The sequence below is a fragment of the Oratosquilla oratoria genome, chromosome 3 (assembly GCF_046742065.1).
Source record: "Oratosquilla oratoria isolate Oo_2021 chromosome 3, ASM4674206v1, whole genome shotgun sequence".
In the NCBI taxonomy this organism is placed as follows: Eukaryota; Metazoa; Arthropoda; class Malacostraca; order Stomatopoda; family Squillidae; genus Oratosquilla; species Oratosquilla oratoria.
Window position 1 is genome coordinate 12,887,526 of NC_134779.1, and position 19,602 is coordinate 12,907,127.

General features: G+C 38.3%; 1 protein-coding gene across 5 annotated transcripts in view; it reads left to right on the forward strand.

Annotated features, from left to right (window-relative positions):
- LOC143020424 (inhibitor of Bruton tyrosine kinase) overlaps positions 1–17,844 on the forward strand; it is a 48,011-nt gene extending 30,167 nt beyond the window's left edge. For 2 of the 5 annotated variants that reach the window (XM_076176847.1, XM_076176843.1), the window contains exons 17-18: positions 7,826–8,036; positions 10,327–13,949. In XM_076176847.1, coding sequence (XP_076032962.1) covers positions 7,826–8,036; positions 10,327–10,548 — 433 coding nt within the window. In that variant the 3' untranslated portion in view covers positions 10,549–13,949. The other 3 variants (XM_076176865.1, XM_076176861.1, XM_076176852.1) reach the window with 3 other exon arrangements.
- Positions 17,845–19,602: the final 1,758 nt, after the last annotated feature.

The window sequence follows — 19,602 nt, forward strand, 5'->3', positions numbered from 1 at the left end:
CTTATATCGATCGTTCTCTCTTTCACCCGCGAATTTTGAAAACCACAGAGAATGAATCATTTGAGAGAATGTAAAAACACAGGGGCGACTACAATAAATATAATCAAGACGCGGATATGGCAGCGTCGCGAATCCACTTGCTCCTCATGATGCCTACGTGTGCGGCACCGTATGGAAGGGGTTAAATTATCATATCGTCGTCGTCATCGTAAAGTCGAACAATCGTAAGTCGCGGCCATCGTAAGTCGACGTTTACCTGTACAGGTAAACGTCGACTTACGATGGCCGCGACTTACGATTGTTCGACTTTACGATGACGACGACGACGACGACGATATGATAATTTAACCCCTTCCATACGGTGCCGCACACGTAGGCGTCATGAGGAGCAAGTGGATTCGCGACGCTGCCATATCGGCGTCTTGATTATATTTATTGTAGTCGCCCCTGTGTTTTTACATTCTCTCAAATGTGCCCTAAATCCCATTCTCTGTGGTTTTCAAAATTCGCTGGTGAAAGAGAGAACGATCGATAGAAGCGGTGACTATATTTTATGATGCGAGTATTATTACGTCACGTCGTACGGCTGGCATTGGCTGCTGCCCGCGAGATTTAAGTTCCGTACTGAAAATACATATTATAGTGTTTGAATATGGTAAAAAGGATAAAAATAATTAAATAAACTACTGTACATGTTTAATAGGCTATATTCAGTATCTCTGGTGGTTAATATACAGGTAGGCTAGGTACAGTGACCACGGAACAGAGTGGGGATCGACTTACGATGAGATCGTCTTACGATGGCTCTATCGAAACCTAATGCCATCGTAAGTCGACGTTTACCTGTATGTGTGTACAATATGTGGCATATACACGTGTGTGTGTGTGTATGTGGCGTATGTGTATGTGTGTGTATGTGGCATATGTATGTGTGTGTGTGTATGTGTGTGTGTGTGTGCACGCGTGCGTGCGTGCGTGTATATGAGTGTGTTCACATGTACAAATAAGCATGTACGTGCGTATGTCTGTGTTCATATTTGTGTGTACACGCACGTGCATTCATAACATACACTGGTTGTCTAACACTTGTCTACATGTATTTACCTAGTTGTATTTTGCGGGAAGGGGTGCTATGCTCGTGGTGTCCCGCCATTGCATCTCGCAGTGTCTAGTTTGCTTTTAAACTCATGAATGGTTTTTGCGCATACTATTTCATTATCCAGTTTGTTCCAAGTGTCCAAAACTCTATGTGGAAAACTGTTTTTCTTCAGTTCTCTTCTATAACTATGTTTTTTGATTTTCTTTCCATGTCCTCTTGTGTTTCTCTTGTCCCAGTTAAGTAAGTCCTCTCTATCAAGTATCTCTGTGCCTTTCATGATTCTGTAGATGGTCAATAGGTCACCTCTCTCTCTTCTTTGCTCCAGTGTCGGTAACTCCAGTTTAGCCAATCTCTCCTCGTATGATAGGTTTGCAAGTGCAGGTGCCATTTTTGTAGCTGCTCTTTGGATTCTTTCTATTTTCTTTATATTCTTTTTGGTACTGGGTGACCACAATGTCGCCGCATACTCTAGTCTAGGCCTTATCAATGTAACCAATATTTTTTTTATCATGTCTTCGTCCAAGTATGCAAATGCCACTTTTATTGATCTTAGCAAGTTGTAAGTCTCCCCGACACTTTTGTTAATCTGTTTATCATAGGACAAGTCGTTTGTGATAATTACTCCCAAATCTTTTTCGGATCCTACTTTCTTTACTTCCTTGGTTCCAATTGTATATTTTCCTGATATTCTGTTTTTGCTTTTTCCAAACTCCATTATGCTACACTTCTTAGTATTAAAGTCCATTTCCCATTTCTGACTCCAGTTCCATACCCTATTCAGGTCTTCTTGCAGTGCTTCACAGTCCTTATCAGTTTCTACTTTCCTTAACAGTTTGGCAGCGTCAGCAAAGAAGCTCATGTAACAGTTCATGTCCTCATCCATGCCATTCATATAGATAGCAAACATTATTGGTGCCAGTACAGATCCTTGCAGTACTCCACTGATCACTTCTTTCCAATCTGAATATTTTTCTCTGAGCACTACTCTCATCTTTCTACCAGTCAGGAAGTCCTCCATCCATTTTAGTAGGTTCCCTTGTATTCCTCCTATGTGTTCCTGTTTTTTTTTAGTAATTTTCTGTGTGATACTTTGTCAAAGGATTTTTGCAAGTCTAGGAATGCTCAATCAGCCCATCCATTTCTTTCTTGCACTATGTCTATTAGCCTTGAGTAGAAGCATATTAAGTTTGTGGTGCATGATCTTCCTTGTCTGAACCCGAATTGTCTTGGGTTTAATATGTTGTTGTCTTCCAGATGTTTTACCCATCTATTTTTGATGATTTTCTCACAAATTTTGGCTATAGTGCTTGTTAGTGATACTGGCCTATAGTTGGTGGGTTCTTCCTTGTTTCCTCCTTTATATATTGGTACAATGCTAGCATTTTTCCAGTCATTAGGTATCTTTCCTTCTTTGAGTGAGCTATTTATTATGATGTGTATTTTGTATGTTAGTTCTTCTTTGCATTCCTTTAGAATCCAATTTGCAATACCATCCGGGCCATGTGATTTTCTGACATCCAGTTTTGATAGATGTTCTGATATTTCTTTTTGTGATGTTTTGAACTCACTTATGTGGGGAGATTGCTTGTTATTATCTACATCCCAATTTTGTATTTTCTCTCTGGTGAAGACAGATTTAAAGTGGTTGTTCATGACTTCAGCCATCTCTAATTCTTCTGTGTATTCTATATTTCCTTGGCGTAGTTTCACCATTTCCTGTTTGGTTTTACGTTTACCATTCACATACCGATAGAATAGCTTGGGTTGATCTTTGCATTTATCTATAATATCCTTCTCATGGTTCCTTTTTTCCTCTCTTCTCACATTAACATACTCATTCCTATAGTTTATATAAATTTGCCATTTGCTTTGTTTTTTGTCTTTTCTCCACCTTTTCCAAGCTTTGTCCCTTCTGTCTTTTGCCTCACTGCATCTTTTGTTGAACCAACATTTAATGTACTCTCTCGCTTTTGTCTTGGTACATGCCTGTTTACCCCTTCATTGTAATTATCCATCAATATATTCCATTTCTCTTCCACTGTTGTCTCTTCCATATAGAATTTTTCCCAGTTTGCATTCTGGAAGAATGTCTTTAGTTTTGCAAAGTCTGTTTTGTTGCACATCAATCTTCCTTTCCTATGCTTTTCATTCCTCTCCATGTCTATTCCTTTAGTACAGTTTCAATGAGTACATGGTCACTCTTTCCAATTGGTGTCTTGTACTGGACTTTGTCCACTATTTCAGGTTCTGTTGTAAATATTAAATCTAGTTTTGATGGCTCTTCATTGTTTCTGTACCTTGTGTTTTCACTGACCCATTGGGTCATTGTGTACTCCATGGTCATGTCTAGCAGTACGTTGCCCCACAAGTCATCTCCTCCTCGCACTGTCATGTTGTCCCAACAAATTTCTTTGCAATTGAAGTCCCCCATAATTACCAGATTACCCTTACCCATTAGTATCTCATTTAGTGATTTTCTTGTATCTTCTAGCATTTTTGTATGTTCGTTCTCTTTCCAAGCATTCGTTTTTAGGTCACCACAAACTTTCTACTTTTCATATTCTTGCCTTCGACTTTTATCATGATCAGTTCAACATTACCTTTGCCCTCTGCAATTTTTGTCACGTTTAGGTCTTTCTTGGCCAAGAACATGATTCCCCCTCCCTGTTTCTTGTCCCTGTTTTTTATCCAGTAATTGTATAGGCCTTGTCCAATAACGATGGATGGTATTTCACCTCTTAGTTTAGTCTCTACAATTCCCATTATGTCTGGTTTTTCTTCTAACAGATAATCATTGAGTTCGTTCAGACCTGAAATTAATCCGTCAATGTTAGTATAGGCCACTTTTAATTTTCTTCCTTCTCCATTATTTTTTCTGTCCTTGGTTTTTTCGTTTTGATGCGCCATTGTCTCAATCTCATGTCGATTACTCTCCAATGGAATTCTTTGCATTCTGTCTCCATTCTCATCAAGTTTTTTTTCCTTTGCTTCTTCTCTTAGTGACTTTTCTTTTTCTAATTCCTCAGTATTCATTTATCTTTTTATCCATATCTTATTGTACTTTTCACTCTTTGCCAAGTTGCCTACTTTTTCAAATATGTCTTCTACTACCATCTGTGACCTTAATTTTATCTTTAGAGGTCGATTTCTATCCTTAGAATAGCGACCGATTCTATATGTCTCTTCCAGGTCTATGCGTGCATCTCTTTCTCCCCCCTGAATTTCATTTAGGATTTCTACTGCTGTCTCTTTTTCTTCTTTTTCTCTCATGTACCTCGCCAATCCCTGTTTTTCTTTTAGTCCATATACCACAATGCATTTTTTCCTATCTACTGTATCCCTGACCCAGTTAGCTTTTTCGTTAATCACTTGGATAATTGTGTCTTTTGCATTATCCTGCATTTGCTGCTTGACTATTTCTTTAAAAGCAATTTCCTTGTTTTCGATGTTTTCCTTCCACTTCTTAATTTTCTGAATACTTTCCTCACCTAGGTTCTCTTCGATCTTTTGTGTCAATTCTTGTAATTTATTGTTCACCTCTATCTTTAAATTTTTGCTGTTATTATCATTAGCTTTCTTCTTTTCGTTGTCATTCTTCAACTCATTTATATCCCTTTTCATTTCTTTAATCTCGTTTGTAAGATCCAAGTTGGTTTTTCTTAGGTCAGAAATTTCGTGATTCGCCTGTGCTAAGCAGTCTATTAATCCTATGATATCTTTTCTTAAGTCCATAATTTCATTCTCCCACCGAATCCTATTTTTGCTCATATCTCTCTCTATCTCTAATAATTGACTTAAGTTCCTGCTTTCATACTTACTAAATCCTGGAAAATCTTTCTCATCGCACGTGTTAGTACAAGGTTTGTTTACACGTGTGTAAGTGTGTATATGTCTGTTTTTGATCTCCCAAACCACCACTGCCAGTAACAACAAGAACCTCATAAGAGAAATTAAGACACGACAAGCACAGTCATTATCAGACTAAAAAGTTGTGTTCCAAACAAAAGAAACATTACACTTCAACAGGTTAGGGCGGTAAAATTTCACGATAGCACGGCGCAGGTGGTGGAAGCGATAAGCTAAAGGTTGTTGGCTACCCCCCACCACCCCCTACTCCCCCTCTCCTCCCCTCCCTCCCTCCTGCATCAGTACCCGAAGGTTGACAGGTGACCACAGGCAGCCACCCACGGCTATCCCCTCGCCCCACACCCTTGTTTGAGCAGTTCCCAGTGTACATAATGACCACGTTATATGAGGATCGACTGTATATGATAAAATAGAAAGCAGTCACCACAAATGTTTGCGATGTTGCCGCGTATGTGCGTATGCGAGTCCGACTCGGCGCGAATTTTAAAACGGTTCTCTACATTTGAGATGGTTTTGAAATAAAATCCGTGTATGATTGAATCCATGTTATTCGAATTCGCGTTATTTGAGGGACTCCTGTACTAAGAAAAATTTAAATAATAGGTGATGTACAAGGAAAGTTATTGAAATGGATGGAAGATTTCTTGAACATGAGAAAAATGAGGATGGTACTTAGAGACAAAAACTTGACCTGAGAAGAAATGACAAGTGGAGTCCCACAAAGTTCTGTATTGGCTCCAATAATGTTTGCCATATATATAAATGACATGGATGAAGGTGTGGAACTCTTTGTAGATGATGCAAAACTACTAAAGAAAGTAAGTGCAGAGGAAGACTATGAACCACCACAGAAAGACCTGAATAAAGTCTGGGAATGGAGTCAAAAGTGGGAAGTGAACTTTAACATCAAGAAATGTAGTATAATGGAGCTTGGAAAAAGTAAAAATAGAATATCAGGGCAATATAAAATTGGTACAAAGGAAGTAAAAAAAGTTAGCTTGGAAAGGGACCTAGGAGTAATTATCAGCAAAGACATGTCACCAGACAAACATATCAACAAAATAGTCAGAGAAACCTTCAATTTACTAAGATCAATGAAAGTGGCCTTTGACTACTTGGATGAGGAAATGGTAAAGAAAATATTAGTCACACTGATAAGACCAAGATTGGAGTACACTGCAACACTATGGACACCCAGTACTAAAAAGAATATAAAGATTTTAGAAATAATTCAAAGGCAATGACAAAGATGGCACCAACACTCTAAATTGACATAAAACAAATGTTGTCCAAACTGGAACTACCAACCCTGAAACAAAGAAGAGAAAGAGTATATCTACTGACCATCTACAGAATTATGAGAGGACATGAAAAGAAACTCAAAAAGGATAGTTATAAAAGAGATCTGAAAAAGAATAGTTTCCCACACAGAGTGGTGGATATCTGGAACAAATTGGATGAAGCAACAATGTGTGCAAAAACTATACAAGAATTTAAGAACAAACTAGATGCTGAAAGACACAAAGACAGGTCACTACAAGCATAGCTCTCTTCCCATATAATACAACTAGGTAAATACCCATTCCACTCCCATCCACCACCTTTTCCTCCCTCTCATTCTTAGTGCCTTGTGGATGGAGTGTCATCCCTGTCTCCTGCCCACTGTCCTGGCTCAGAAACAATGCAGTAAGACTCAGTACATCCATAAGAAAGCTGGTTCACTAAATCAGTGACAACCCACTGTGTCCCCTTATGTGGAAAATTGTAAAGATAGGGAGAAATCCCATTGGGCTGTTTCATAATATCATCCACACATAACTACAGTGCTACCTCTCATTAACGGACTAAAAGGGGGGTAATGGTGTCTGTTGATGTGAATAATCTGTTGATTTGGAGTGGTTTTTGGGTGGCACAGTGATAGCACAGCACTAAACAACAGCACCAAAAACACCGCAAACACAGCTAATTAACATCCGTTAATGAGAGGTAGTACTGTACTCCCTACTCTCCCCTCCCCTCCTTTCCTTGCATCACAGTATCATCTATACACAGCCATTCTCCACTCACCCCTATCTCCTGCCTTCTCCTTTCTCTTCTTCTATGGAGAGATAGTACAAATTAAGAGTAATTTTATATATATGTGTATATATATATATATATATATATATATATATATATATATATATATATATATATATATATATATATATACTGGAGATAAGTCTTCAATCATAAAAGAAAGGTGCACAACACAAGTCCATGGGAATATCACTAAGGCCCCTAAAGTACTGAATGTATAAAGTTTATGCTGTCAGTACCATATGCTGGGTCCCTTTGTCAGAAAATACAAGGGAATGGTAGAGGTTAGAATAATTTTAGCCAAGAATGTAATATCCTTGTTGAGCAGGAAAAATAGTTGTAAATGGAGAATGGTTGTGTGTGAATGATAAATTGACACAACTTGAAAGGATTTCTCCTTGTCTTCTCTAATTACTCATGAGTGGACAAGGAGAGAGGGCTGTCATGTAATGAAGCAGTGGGGTTAAACCATCTTTGGCTGTTGGGCCCTACTATGTAGGTGCTGTGATTTACTGCATTGCTTTTGACTCAGGCAATGGGTGGGAGTCAGGGATGGAGGGTGCATGTCCTGATTGGTTACCTCCTGTATAAGGGAAAAGATACCTTTTGATATAAGAATGCAAACAATATTTTGTTGCATAAGACTTAGAATGTTTATTATGTCAACCACATGAAAAAACAGAATGTTCTTTCAATCACATGAAAAATAACAAAATGTTCTGACAATCACATGAAAAAAGTACAAAGAAGTATTATGCAATGTCTTTTGTGTCTTGACAGGTGGGCAACTGTTGAAAGACCAGGTGAGAGTAGCAGTGCTGAAGCTGCTGGCCAGTTTGCTGCTTCTCCAGAGACTCCAAAGTCTTTCCCCTCTTCCATCCCATCAGAAGGATTATCATCCATCCCATCATTTTCTCATATTCTAAAAGAGGAAGAGAAACATACAGAAAACTACATGAGGGAAAGGTCCAAGCCACTCTCTTTGATCCAGGTCAGTTACACTTATTCTTTCTTCCAACTTGTGCACCATTATCTGCAAAGTAAAGTTGATAGTTATGGAGACAGGTTGAGAATCCTCTGGTTGGTGGTCAAGCCTCAGTCCTTCCTTAATGTCCCCTCTTCCACCCCTTAAAATAGATTACTCATACCTTCATATAGGTTTTATTTTATTCTTGCTTTAGTAATCAAGAGTAGTGAGCACAAGGCTTATTAATGTGCAGGGTTGCATGAGCAGTAAATGGAACAAGTAGGAAGTTAATGGAAGAGTGGAGGAAGAGATTAGTCACAGAGTGAAGGAGGGAGAGAATATAGGAGGTGCTCTGAGAAGGAAGTGAGTGGAAGCACTAAAAGGAGCCTATGAAGTAATCACTGTATACTGAATGCACCACTGATGGTTCTTGCTTGTGGTGATCCTGTAGTACCAGGAGTGAGAGTAAGGAGTATGAAGCCCATAGAAGTTGTGGTCAGGATGTCACAGGCAAAAATATGTACATACATACATATACCAAGGCTTTTTCCCCCTTGCAAGGGAGGTAGCCAAAAAGGAAAAGGCATAAAATCATTCCCACCCATTCCATCCCTGAATACACTCCACACCCCTCCACCCTCCCTCTTATCTGAGCACCTCCTGGATGACGGGTCATCCTTGCACCTTGTCCACTGCCCTGGGTCAGAAGCAGTGTCCCAAGACACAGCACATCCACAGCAAGGCCGCTTCATTAAATCGGCGACCCCCCTCTCTGTCCCCCTATGCATAAAAGGAGAAGACGAGGAGAAATCCCTTCAGGCTGCGTCAAATTTTGCTCACACATACTACCTCACCCCCCATCCCCATGCCCATTCCACCTCATGCATCACATCATCCATATACAACTATTCTCCATTCACCCCTGTCTTCTGTCCTCTCCCGTCCTTCCTCAACAGACATTTCCCTCTTCCCCAAAGCCCCCTTCACCCCATCCATCCACCTCATCTTAGGACGTCCCCTCATGTTCACTCCCTCCACACCTCTTTTACTAGTCTTTCTTCACTCATTCTTTCCATGTGTCCAAACCATCCTAATACTCTTTCATCAACCCTATCTCCCAACTCCCTTTCCACCCCCGTTTTTCTCCTCACCTCCTCATTTCTCACTCTATCCAGCCTAGTAACCCCCATCATACTTCTCAGACACCTCATCTCAAACACATTCAAACTCCTTCTCTCTTCCTCTCTTATGTTCCAAGTTTCTGCCCCATACAGTGCTGTTGGCACAATCACTCCTTCATACAGTCTCCTCTTAGCATCCATACCCAGATGTCTATTCCTCATTACACTCTTCAATCCACCAAGGCATTTACTCGCTTCTCTCAATCTACATTCTACCTCCACCTTCACTCCACCTTTTCCTGCCACATTCGCACCCAAGTATCTAAAACTATCCACTTCCTCCAGTTGCTCTCCCTTAATGCTCACTTCCAGTCTACTACCACTTTCACCCCTTGTACATCTCATCACCTTACTTTTACCCACATTTATCTTTAGCTTTCTTCTATCACATACTCTCCCAAACTCTGTCACCAACCTCCTCAGTCCCTCCTCTGATCCTGCACAAGCGCAGTGTCGTCAGCAAACAACAGCTGGCTCACCTCCCACTTTTCTCCACCCTCTTTAACCATCTCCAATCCCAGACCCACTACCCTTGCATTTATCTCTCGCACCACCCCATCCATGTATAAGTTGAACAGCCAGGGCGACATAACGCATCCTTGACGAAGTCCCACCTTTACCTCGAACCACTCACTCTCTCCGTTTCTAATCCTGACACAAGCTCTACTACTCTCATAAAAACTCTTGACAGCTCCTAGAAGCTTTCCTCCTATCCCATATATCTGCATAACCTCCCACAGTGCCTTTCTGTCTACCCTATCGTAAGCCTTTTCCAGATCCATAAAAGCCCAAAAAACATCCTTCCCCTTTCCTATAGCTTTCTCACATATTTGTCTTACCACAAAGATCTGATCTACACAACCTCTACCCGTCCTAAATCCACACTGTTCCTCACCAATTACTCCCTCTGTTCCTCTCCTAATCCTCTCAATCAAGATCCTCCCATAAGCCTTCCCAACTACACTTAACAAGCTAATCTCTCTGAAACTACTACATTCACACTTGTCCCCTTTTCCCTTGTAAAGTGGAACTATACAGGCACTCCTCCAGTCCTCCGCCACTCTACCCTCTCTTCAGCAAACATTAAATAACCTCACCAGCCAGTCCACCATCACTGTACCTCCTTTTTTTAGACATTCTGCATGGCATCCATCCAGACCAGTGATAAAATGAGTTGGAGAAGGATGTGTAGGTTAAGGCAACAACCTTTTCCATGGATCAGTGCCACCTGCATGAGATCCAGTAACAGGGGTTTGCTATGGATGGTTGGCCCCCAACTCATGGGGTTGGGAGGTGGTCCCATGATGACGATGCTACCACACCAGAATCAGTACAGAGCAGAATGGCCAGACTGATGCAGCCACTATCCAGCCCTTCTAAGCTACCAGAAGAGGCTGGATGACAGCTTTGCAGACAACTGACCAGGATGTAAGACTTCATCCCATACTATACAACACATTATGGAAGATTGTATTGTACACAATAATGCATGCTAACAATACAGTATTCACTTTATGATGGATTTGTAGGAAAAACCCATCCCAGCCATGGTGTTCTTTAGGGAGATGGGACTGCTCAGCCAGATAGTCTAGGGAATGACAACAACAACCTTTTCCATGGCAGGGTTGCCTTGGGGGATGAACTGGCAATTAAAGGAAGTATTTAGTAAATTGGAAGACACTGGATTCATGCCTGTTTCTTGGGACCAGGCAAATGTTATTCCTGCTTTCAAAAAGGGTGAGAAATTGTCTATGCACAACAACAGGCCAATCAGTTTAACATTGGTTATAGGTAAAATGCTAGAATCAATAATAGCTAATAGAATTAGAGATCATATTGAGAGAAATAATTTGATTCATGACTCATAGCAAAGTTCACCTAGGGTAGGTAATGTGTAACTAATCATCTATCTTTTTACGCTAATGTCTGCAAGGTGTCGGATAACAATGATAGTTACAGTGTTGTTTACCTTGACTTTAGCAAAGCATTCAACAAGGTGGCCCACCAGAGACTACTAGATAGTTGAAGCTCATGGCATAGGAGGAAAATTGTTTGAATGGATTAGAGCATGGATCAGTGACAGAAAACAGTGGGTCATCATTAACCCCAATAACTGTACAGTAGGGTTTCATTGGTCATACCTGTGATGTGCAATTTTTCAGAGGAAAAAATCTTAAAAGAAAGTTTTACTGTTATAGAATTAATGTTTGCCTGGAAAAGTAAAGGAAAACCAAATAGTTGCCTTAGTTTGGGTGTGGTGGTGTAGCAAAGTTGCACATTTTTTTCACTTGGATATAGTAGTGCATATATATACATATATATGCATGGGTGAACTACAGGGAACTTTTCTACTACATTCTTTTTTATACTTTTTCATACTGTTCCTCACCACTGCTGTTTGAATTGTTCTGTTTCTTTCCTTTTCATAGGAGTGTTTTTTGTGTTAGTTTTCTTATATCTTACACCACAAGAAGTAGAGAGTTGTGGGTTGTGGGGAAATGACTGACCTGCCCCTTCTATGATGTAGGAGGAGAATTAAGGGATGTGTGGGTGGGTAAGTCTAGTGTGTGGACTCGTTCACTCTGTGATGCCAAACTTCATTTTAAGACATATGGGAGTGAAATATAGCCTTCACATCATTTAATGTATGTCACAGTTACACACCGGTTATCATATGATGTGCCACAATTTACAGGTTGATGGTGTAAAACCCAAATGGGGGAGTGTTTCTAGTGGAGTTCCCCAGGGCTTGGTTTTGGTCCCTTATTGTTCATTATGCACATATACAACTTGGACAATGGGATTATTAGTGATGTTAGTAAGTTTACAGATGGCACTTAAAATAGGATGCCAGATAAGATCAGGGGAAGACATTGGGATACTGCAGGAAGATCTTAACAAATTGTTTGCATGGTCAGTGAAGTGGCATATGAACTTCAATATCTCAAAGTGCAGTGTTTTAAATGTAGGTTTACACAACCCAGAAAGTATATATAGGTTAGATAACACCTTTTTAGACAAAACTGAATATGCAAGAGACTTGGGAGTGCTAATGAGTCCTGACCTTACATCCTAAAAACAGTACATTAGCACCAGAAATAGAGATAACAGAGCATTAGGTTTCATTGCTGGGATGGTTATGAATAAAAGTGCAGGGTAGTTATCAAACTCGACCCATCCTTAACTATGCAGTACAGTTTTGGTTTCCATCCTATAGAATGGATTGGATATTAATTCTCTAGAATCAATACAAGGGAGAATGACCAAAATGATACATGAGCTCAGAAGTTTACCTTATTAGGACAGGCTTAAGTAACTTAAACTCGTTGGAAAGATGTAGAATGTGGGGTGATCTAATAAAAGTGTTCAAATGGGTGAAGGGATTTAACAAGGGTGATGCAGATAAGGTCATCTTATTAAGATAGCAGGGCAGGACTGGTAGTAATGGATTTAAATTGGGCAAAGTTAGATTTAACCACTTCAGTATGATGATATTAATTCTCTAGAATCAATACGAGGGAGAATGACCAAAATGATACATGAGCTCAGAAGTTTACCTTACGAGGACAGGCAAGCAACTTAAACTCGTTGGAAAGATGTAGAATGCAGGGTGATCTAGTAAAGGTGTTCAAATGGGTGAAGGGATTTAACAAGGGTGATGCAGATAAGATAATCTTATTAAGATAGCAGGGCAGGACTGGCAGTAATGGATTTAAATTGGACAAAGTTAGATTTAACCACTTCAGTACGATGACGCCTACGTAGGCATCGTGAGGCGTGAGTGGGTACACGAGGATGCTGGTGTTGGTGTCTTGATTATATATATATTTTTTGTAGTTGTACACGAGTTACCCCCAGATTCTGTGAACTGGTTTGGTCATGTTTTCTATGTTTATTATTACCCAGTGACTTTATATTTTATGATATGTGATGCATTGTATCTATGGCAGCTGATGTGCGCAAGAATTTGACTCATACTGAAGTGGTTAAGAAGGAAATAGGCAAGAACTGGTTTACCAATAGAGTGGTTAACAAATGGAATAGACTTGGTAACCATGTGGTGAGCGCTGAAACTATTGGTTGCTTAAGAGAAGGTTAGATAACTTTATGGATGGGGATGATAGGTGGTAATGGAATGGAACTGCCTAGTGTAGGCCTTATGGTCTCTTGCAGTCTCCTTCATTCTTATGTTCTTATTACTGAGTAAGAATAAGGTGGAGTTTTCACAAGGAAGAAGCAGGAAGGAGTGAAAGGGGTGAATTTGATGGGAGTGAGAAAGGAGTGAGGATGTATTTTTTTCCATGCCCAGCCATTTCACTTTGCAGGTAAAGGGCATTTAAAAAAAAGATATTAGCAGCCAGAAATAGATCAAATCAACATTTTTAGAACAACTTCTGTAGACATCGAGATATTTATGTTTATGGAAAATTTATCCTTCTATTACTAGCTATGAACCTTTGTAGTATAGACTGTAGGGTACATTATTTCAGTATGTCCACCTAATTGTAGTACACAGGAAAGGAGCAATGATTGTTGGGTCCCATCTCCTACTTTTCAATATACCTAGCCTCAAATTCATGTACAGTTCCAACTTAATCTGTATCCTTGATTTCCAGTTATCATATTTAGATTTGAACTCATGTATTGTTTGAACTTGGGCTACATCACCTTCTAAGCTATTCTAAGTACTGTATTTATGTTTCTATATGGAAAACTGCATTTCTTCACATCCTTTAGACATGTGCTCTTAGGTCTTGATGAATGTTCATTTCAGTTGGAAGACCATGCCATTGAAGAACTGAACAAATTCTATGGTGCTTTTGAGTGCTTTGAAGAAGTTATTGAAGTCAAGAGAGTTGCAAAGAGGCTGTGCAATCCAATTTGGAGCAATAACAGAGGACCAAAAGACACGTAGACCAGGATGAATTGTGTAGTTTAGATGTGAACTTCTGCTCAATTTTATTTGTGTATGTGTGGCTTGATTTTTATTTTATTCATGTAGTGTTATGAGCCTATCATAGACTTTTTTGATATAACATGGATTGAATTTGTAAATTAAACTTTCATGATGAAAGTGCCTGAGATTAAGAAAGATATTGGATATTTATTTTTTGTTTTATGCGCTGCATTTTACTGTAGTTCAGAAGAATGGGGAATTATGTAATTGACATATGGAATTAATTCTATGCATACTTATTTAATGGGTATATGGAGTTATTTCTGGATTTGGTTTATGTACTTGCATTGTAATTAGTAACAAAACTAGTGTCAATAATTTTTTCTTGGACATACTGCTTAATACAGATTAAAGGAAATGGTGAATATAGTTTTAAGAAAGGACTTTGTATCACAGGTTGCTACAGCTAAGTGCAGTTTTGCCCAAATAAGTTTTAGTAATAGATAACTTTTGTTTAGCTGTGATCACAAAATATTTTCTTGTTAAATCAAGAAACAAAAATTAGGGGTGCTATATTATTATTGTTTTGTGTTGAGACTTCTAAGCTTCCATTGCTTTTGAAAACAAAAGCACTATGAAATCAGATGGTAGTGTGTGTATGTATGTATGTATGTACGTATATATATATATATATATATGTTGTTGTTTTTTTTCCTTCTCTTTTCTTTTCTTAAGCTGGAACTAGCTAATGAGATGTTAGATAATTTAGTTAAGACCAGTATTAGGAGCAAAACTAGTTTTGGAGATGTAACAGGGTTTTTACAAGCATAAATGGAGAAGACATTGTGAATCTCTCATGAAAATATTGATGTGCACATAAAGGGTTTGGCATTAATGATGAAATGTACTAATGTGGTAGCTGTGGAGCCAGTGTGTTTGGGAGTGCAATTGGTTCCTATTTACTCACAACTCATGAAATGAAAAAGGGACAATTTTGATATTTGGAGAATGCAGATCTTCCTCTGTACTTGAGTTTTGTACAAATGAATAATGGACATTAAAGATTTGAGAAAAGTGAACCTTTTTTGTCTCCACATTAAATTGTAGCAGATGTGACTTTGATTATCCACATGTTTGTTTTGTTTTCCTACACCCATTGTCATTTATGAAGTGGCAGCTTGGTAAAATGGGCTACAACCTGATGCAATTCTCCCTTGCATATATTTTCTGGTTTTCAAAACCTAGGACCAACAACTGGTACCTACAATTGGATATCCTCATGAGCTGGACAAAGAGAATCCTCTTCTTGCTGCCCAATCATTCTCACCTTTGTCAACCCCAACTCTCTTTCCTCTACCTTTTCACACAAGAGCTAACAACTACCAACAGTTTACAAAGGATTACAAAGGCGGAGCATGCCGACAGGAGACCTTTTGGTCCATATCTAGATCAGATGCGAAAAAAAAACAATAATAGTAAAATAATAAATAAAAAACTATAATAATGTAAATAAATAAAATACATAAATAAATGCATAGGTATAGTTAAATAATAAACAAACAGGTAAATAGTAAATAATAATAAATTGACATATAACTAATAATAAATGAAAATGAGTCGGACAAATGATAGCAAAACTAAAACAAATAATATAAAATAAATTATAATCATTACAGCATCTTCCTTAGGTGTTTATCTAAATGATTCTTAAAGCTTTGAACTGAAGTACATTGCACTACCTGTGCAGGAAGTTTATTCCATTCATTAACTACACGGTTGGCAAAGTTGTTTCTACCTACTTCCAAATTGAATCTATTTCCAGACAGTTTGAGACCATTGTTTCTTGTCTGATTCTTATTCAATGTGAAAATTTTGTCACTTTTGATGTCAATTCCCTTTAAAATCTTAAAGACCTGTATCAAGTCACCTCTGAGTCTACGCTTTTTTAGAGAAAAGAGATTCATATGTTTTAGTCGATTTTCGTATGATTTAATTTTGATATTTGGAATCAGTTTTGTGGCTCGCCTTTGTACTTTTTCCAGTCTGTCAATGTCTTTAATGAGATTCGGTGACAATACGGAAACATCATATTCCAAATGTGGATGAACTAACGATTTATATAGCTTGTTAATGAGTGATGGACTTTTGAAATCAAAAGATCGTGCAATGAGTCCTAGAATCTTATTTGCTTTCTCAGAGGCTGAAATACACTGCTTGGATGATTTGAGGTCGTTACTGATAATTATGCCAAGATCTTTTTCACTATCCACTTTTGTTAACGGATTTCCAAATAACTTGTAATCGTACTTAGTTATTTTTACCTATGTGCATTACTTTGCATTTACTTATGTTAAATTTCATTAGCCACTTTTCAGACCATTGCTGTAATTTATCTAAATCTTCTTGAATATCTAATTGGTTTGAGTGATCATTTGCCACTCTGCACAGTTTTGTATCATCAGCAAATTTGGAAACAGTAGATTTTAGTCCAATGTTCTATATCATTTATATATACTATGAATAGAAGTGGTCCAAGAATGAACCCTGAGGAACTCCACTTGTAACATTTTTCCATCTAGAAGTTTTTCCATTTAAAACAACTCTCTGTTTTCGACCATTCAACCAATTACTAGTCCAACCTAATAGGCTACCACTTATTCCGTGTAAAGCTAATTTAGTAAGTAGTCTTTCGTGTGGGACGATATCAAAAGCTTTTGCAAAGTCTAGATATATTATATCTATATTGTTTCTTTTGTCATAATTCAAGATAACTGTGTTGTAGAATTCGAGTAAGTCACGCAAGAACGTTTCCTTCTGAAACCATGCTGGCTGTCATCAAACGGTTACTTTCTAAATGATGTTCGATAGCATCTCTGATGATAGTTTCCATTATTTTTCCTATGAGCCAGTGGCCTTGAAACAGTTCCATGATAATACAACACATACAAGTCCCAACTTTCTCAAGTGATCTATAGGAGGAAATAGGAATACTACCATCCGTTTTGGGGCTGCTGGGTTCCAGTCGGTGAAACTCGATGCAACTATTATTATTATTTCCATGTGTGGGTACATGTGTGCTTATCCTGTATAGCCACTACTAAGAGTCTTCCCTATTTTTCTGCCATTCACTCCGGTCATCCATTGTAACATTTGTTTCAACAACAATCATTACCTTTCTCACCAAGCATTACTCCATATAGTTCATCCTTTTCCTCTGTCATACACATCTAACCTCTACTTTTAATTCCTTTGTCTCCAAAGTTTAAAGCTAGCAAGATCTATAGGAGGGCCTGAGGACCATTGCCAGCCACTGTGGAACTGTGGGTTTCCAGTCAGTGAAACTCGAGGCAATGATTATTTACATAATAGGGTATTGACTGCATAAGTTTCATGCAGTCAATATTTTAGGGACTATAGTGACATCCTTATAGACCATTCAAGCAGCATTTTTTTTTTTTATGATTGGAGATAAATCTCTACTCTTAAAAGAATGCTAATAAATTTTAACTTCTACTATCCCCTCCTTTTCACAGTTTGTTGCCCCAGGTCTCTAGCAGGAGACCCAGGGTCCCAGGCTCCTTCAGACAACCTTCCATAAATCTCTCTACCTCTATGACCACCTCTTTGGTGTGATATTGTCCCCAAGAATAGAAGCACTGGTTATTGCCAACAAAATGCTAAATTTTGTTTACTATATTGTCAACACTGTTAAGATTAGACTTATTTATCCACACATAATAAACTTCAAAGATTCTGTTTGTTTATATTTTACCTAATACAGGCATATAGTAGTGATAAGTTAAAGGATGTTTGAGTCAGGAGAGATGCTACAGAGGATGAACATATGAATATAAGGGAATTTGTATATGAAGCCAATTAAATGAATGAGAAAAGGACAGAAGGATAAAATAATTATTTTGGAGAACTCTAAATCAGATATTGAAAAAATAGTAAAGGGACAGTATATAAAGAAACCAGAAAACAAATTGAAATACATATACCGAGGGCTTTTTCCCCCTTACAAGTGAGGTAGCCAAAGGCATAAATTCACTCACCCATTTCATCCCCACATAATCCACTCCCATTCACCACCCCTCCCTCCCTCTTCCCTTGGCTCCTCCTGGATGATGGGTCATCCCTGCCCTGGGTTGGGAGAAATGCATCAAGACACAGCAAGGCCACTTCATTTAATTGGTGACCCCACCTCTCTGTCCTCACATATAGAAAAAGACCAAATTTTAATCATTATTTGCTAAAGAGGAGAATGTTAAGAGAAAGGAGGAAAACTTAACAGAAATGTGTTAAATCATTTAAAAGGGGAAGAATGAAAAAGACTTATCAAGAAATTAGAACTGAGAAAAGTGATAGGGCTATATGGTGTCTCAAATTGGATACTGAAATAATAGAAAAGAATTGGTTTTATACAGCTAATTGTATATTCCCTGGAATAAAGGTGCCACTGGACTTAAAATAGACCACTGTTGTACCAATCTTCAAGGGAGGAAGCAGGAAGACCTTTGAATTATAGATCAGTATCCTTGATCTTTATGATAATCAAAATGTGTGAGAAATTGTAAAAGATAGACGAATTATGAAGAAAAAATAATTTTGATTGCCAGTCTATTCAGATAAGGTCTTGTAAAACTAATAATGTTTTTATTTGATAGCACTTGAGATACACAAAAAAGAGGGATGGATTGTGAATACCTAAACCTGGAAGAAGCTTTGACAGGGCACTACAGAAAAGAATGATACTCAGACAGTAATACAATATTTAATTCTTGACTGACTCATTGGCCAATCTTAATTGTGGTGAGCTTTATAAAACTAATTGTACTTGTTAGCCTAGTTGGAATGGGTATATAATTACTTTCTGTTTTGTTTTCAGACTGTGCTGATGTAATTCGGTTGAATAAAGCTTAAAGAAAGATTCTGAGTAATCACTGAGGTAACCACAATTTATTCAACCGAAATAGGCAGCATCTGATCTGAAGATAAAGAAGTTCCTGAGTCCTGAATGCCTGGATGTATATCCCAACTCACCTACTGCTGCATGAGAATGGAATCACTGGAATCATACTTTCTCTGTATTCCTGGAATCCATTGCAAATCTTAATCCTAACAAACTGGATATATTAATAAATTTTGTCTCTCCAACTGTATATGGTTACATTGCAGTGTACTACCTATGAATCAGCTATAGATCTTCTCAAAGACCTCTATGTCAAGCCCAAAAATGAAGCATTCACAAGACATTTATTGGCTACTCATAGACAGCATGAAGGGGAGACAATAGATGAGTATCTACAAGAGCTTCAGCTGCTCAGCAAGGATTGTAACTTTAAGGCTGTTACTGCTTCACAGAATTGGGATGACTACATATGGGATTCTTTCATCAATGGTTTGCTCTCTCATACAATCAGGCAATGACTGCTTGAAAACAAAACTTTGGACCTAAATACAGCTGTTGATCAAGCCAGCACTCAATGTTGCTCAGAAGACCTTGGAGTCT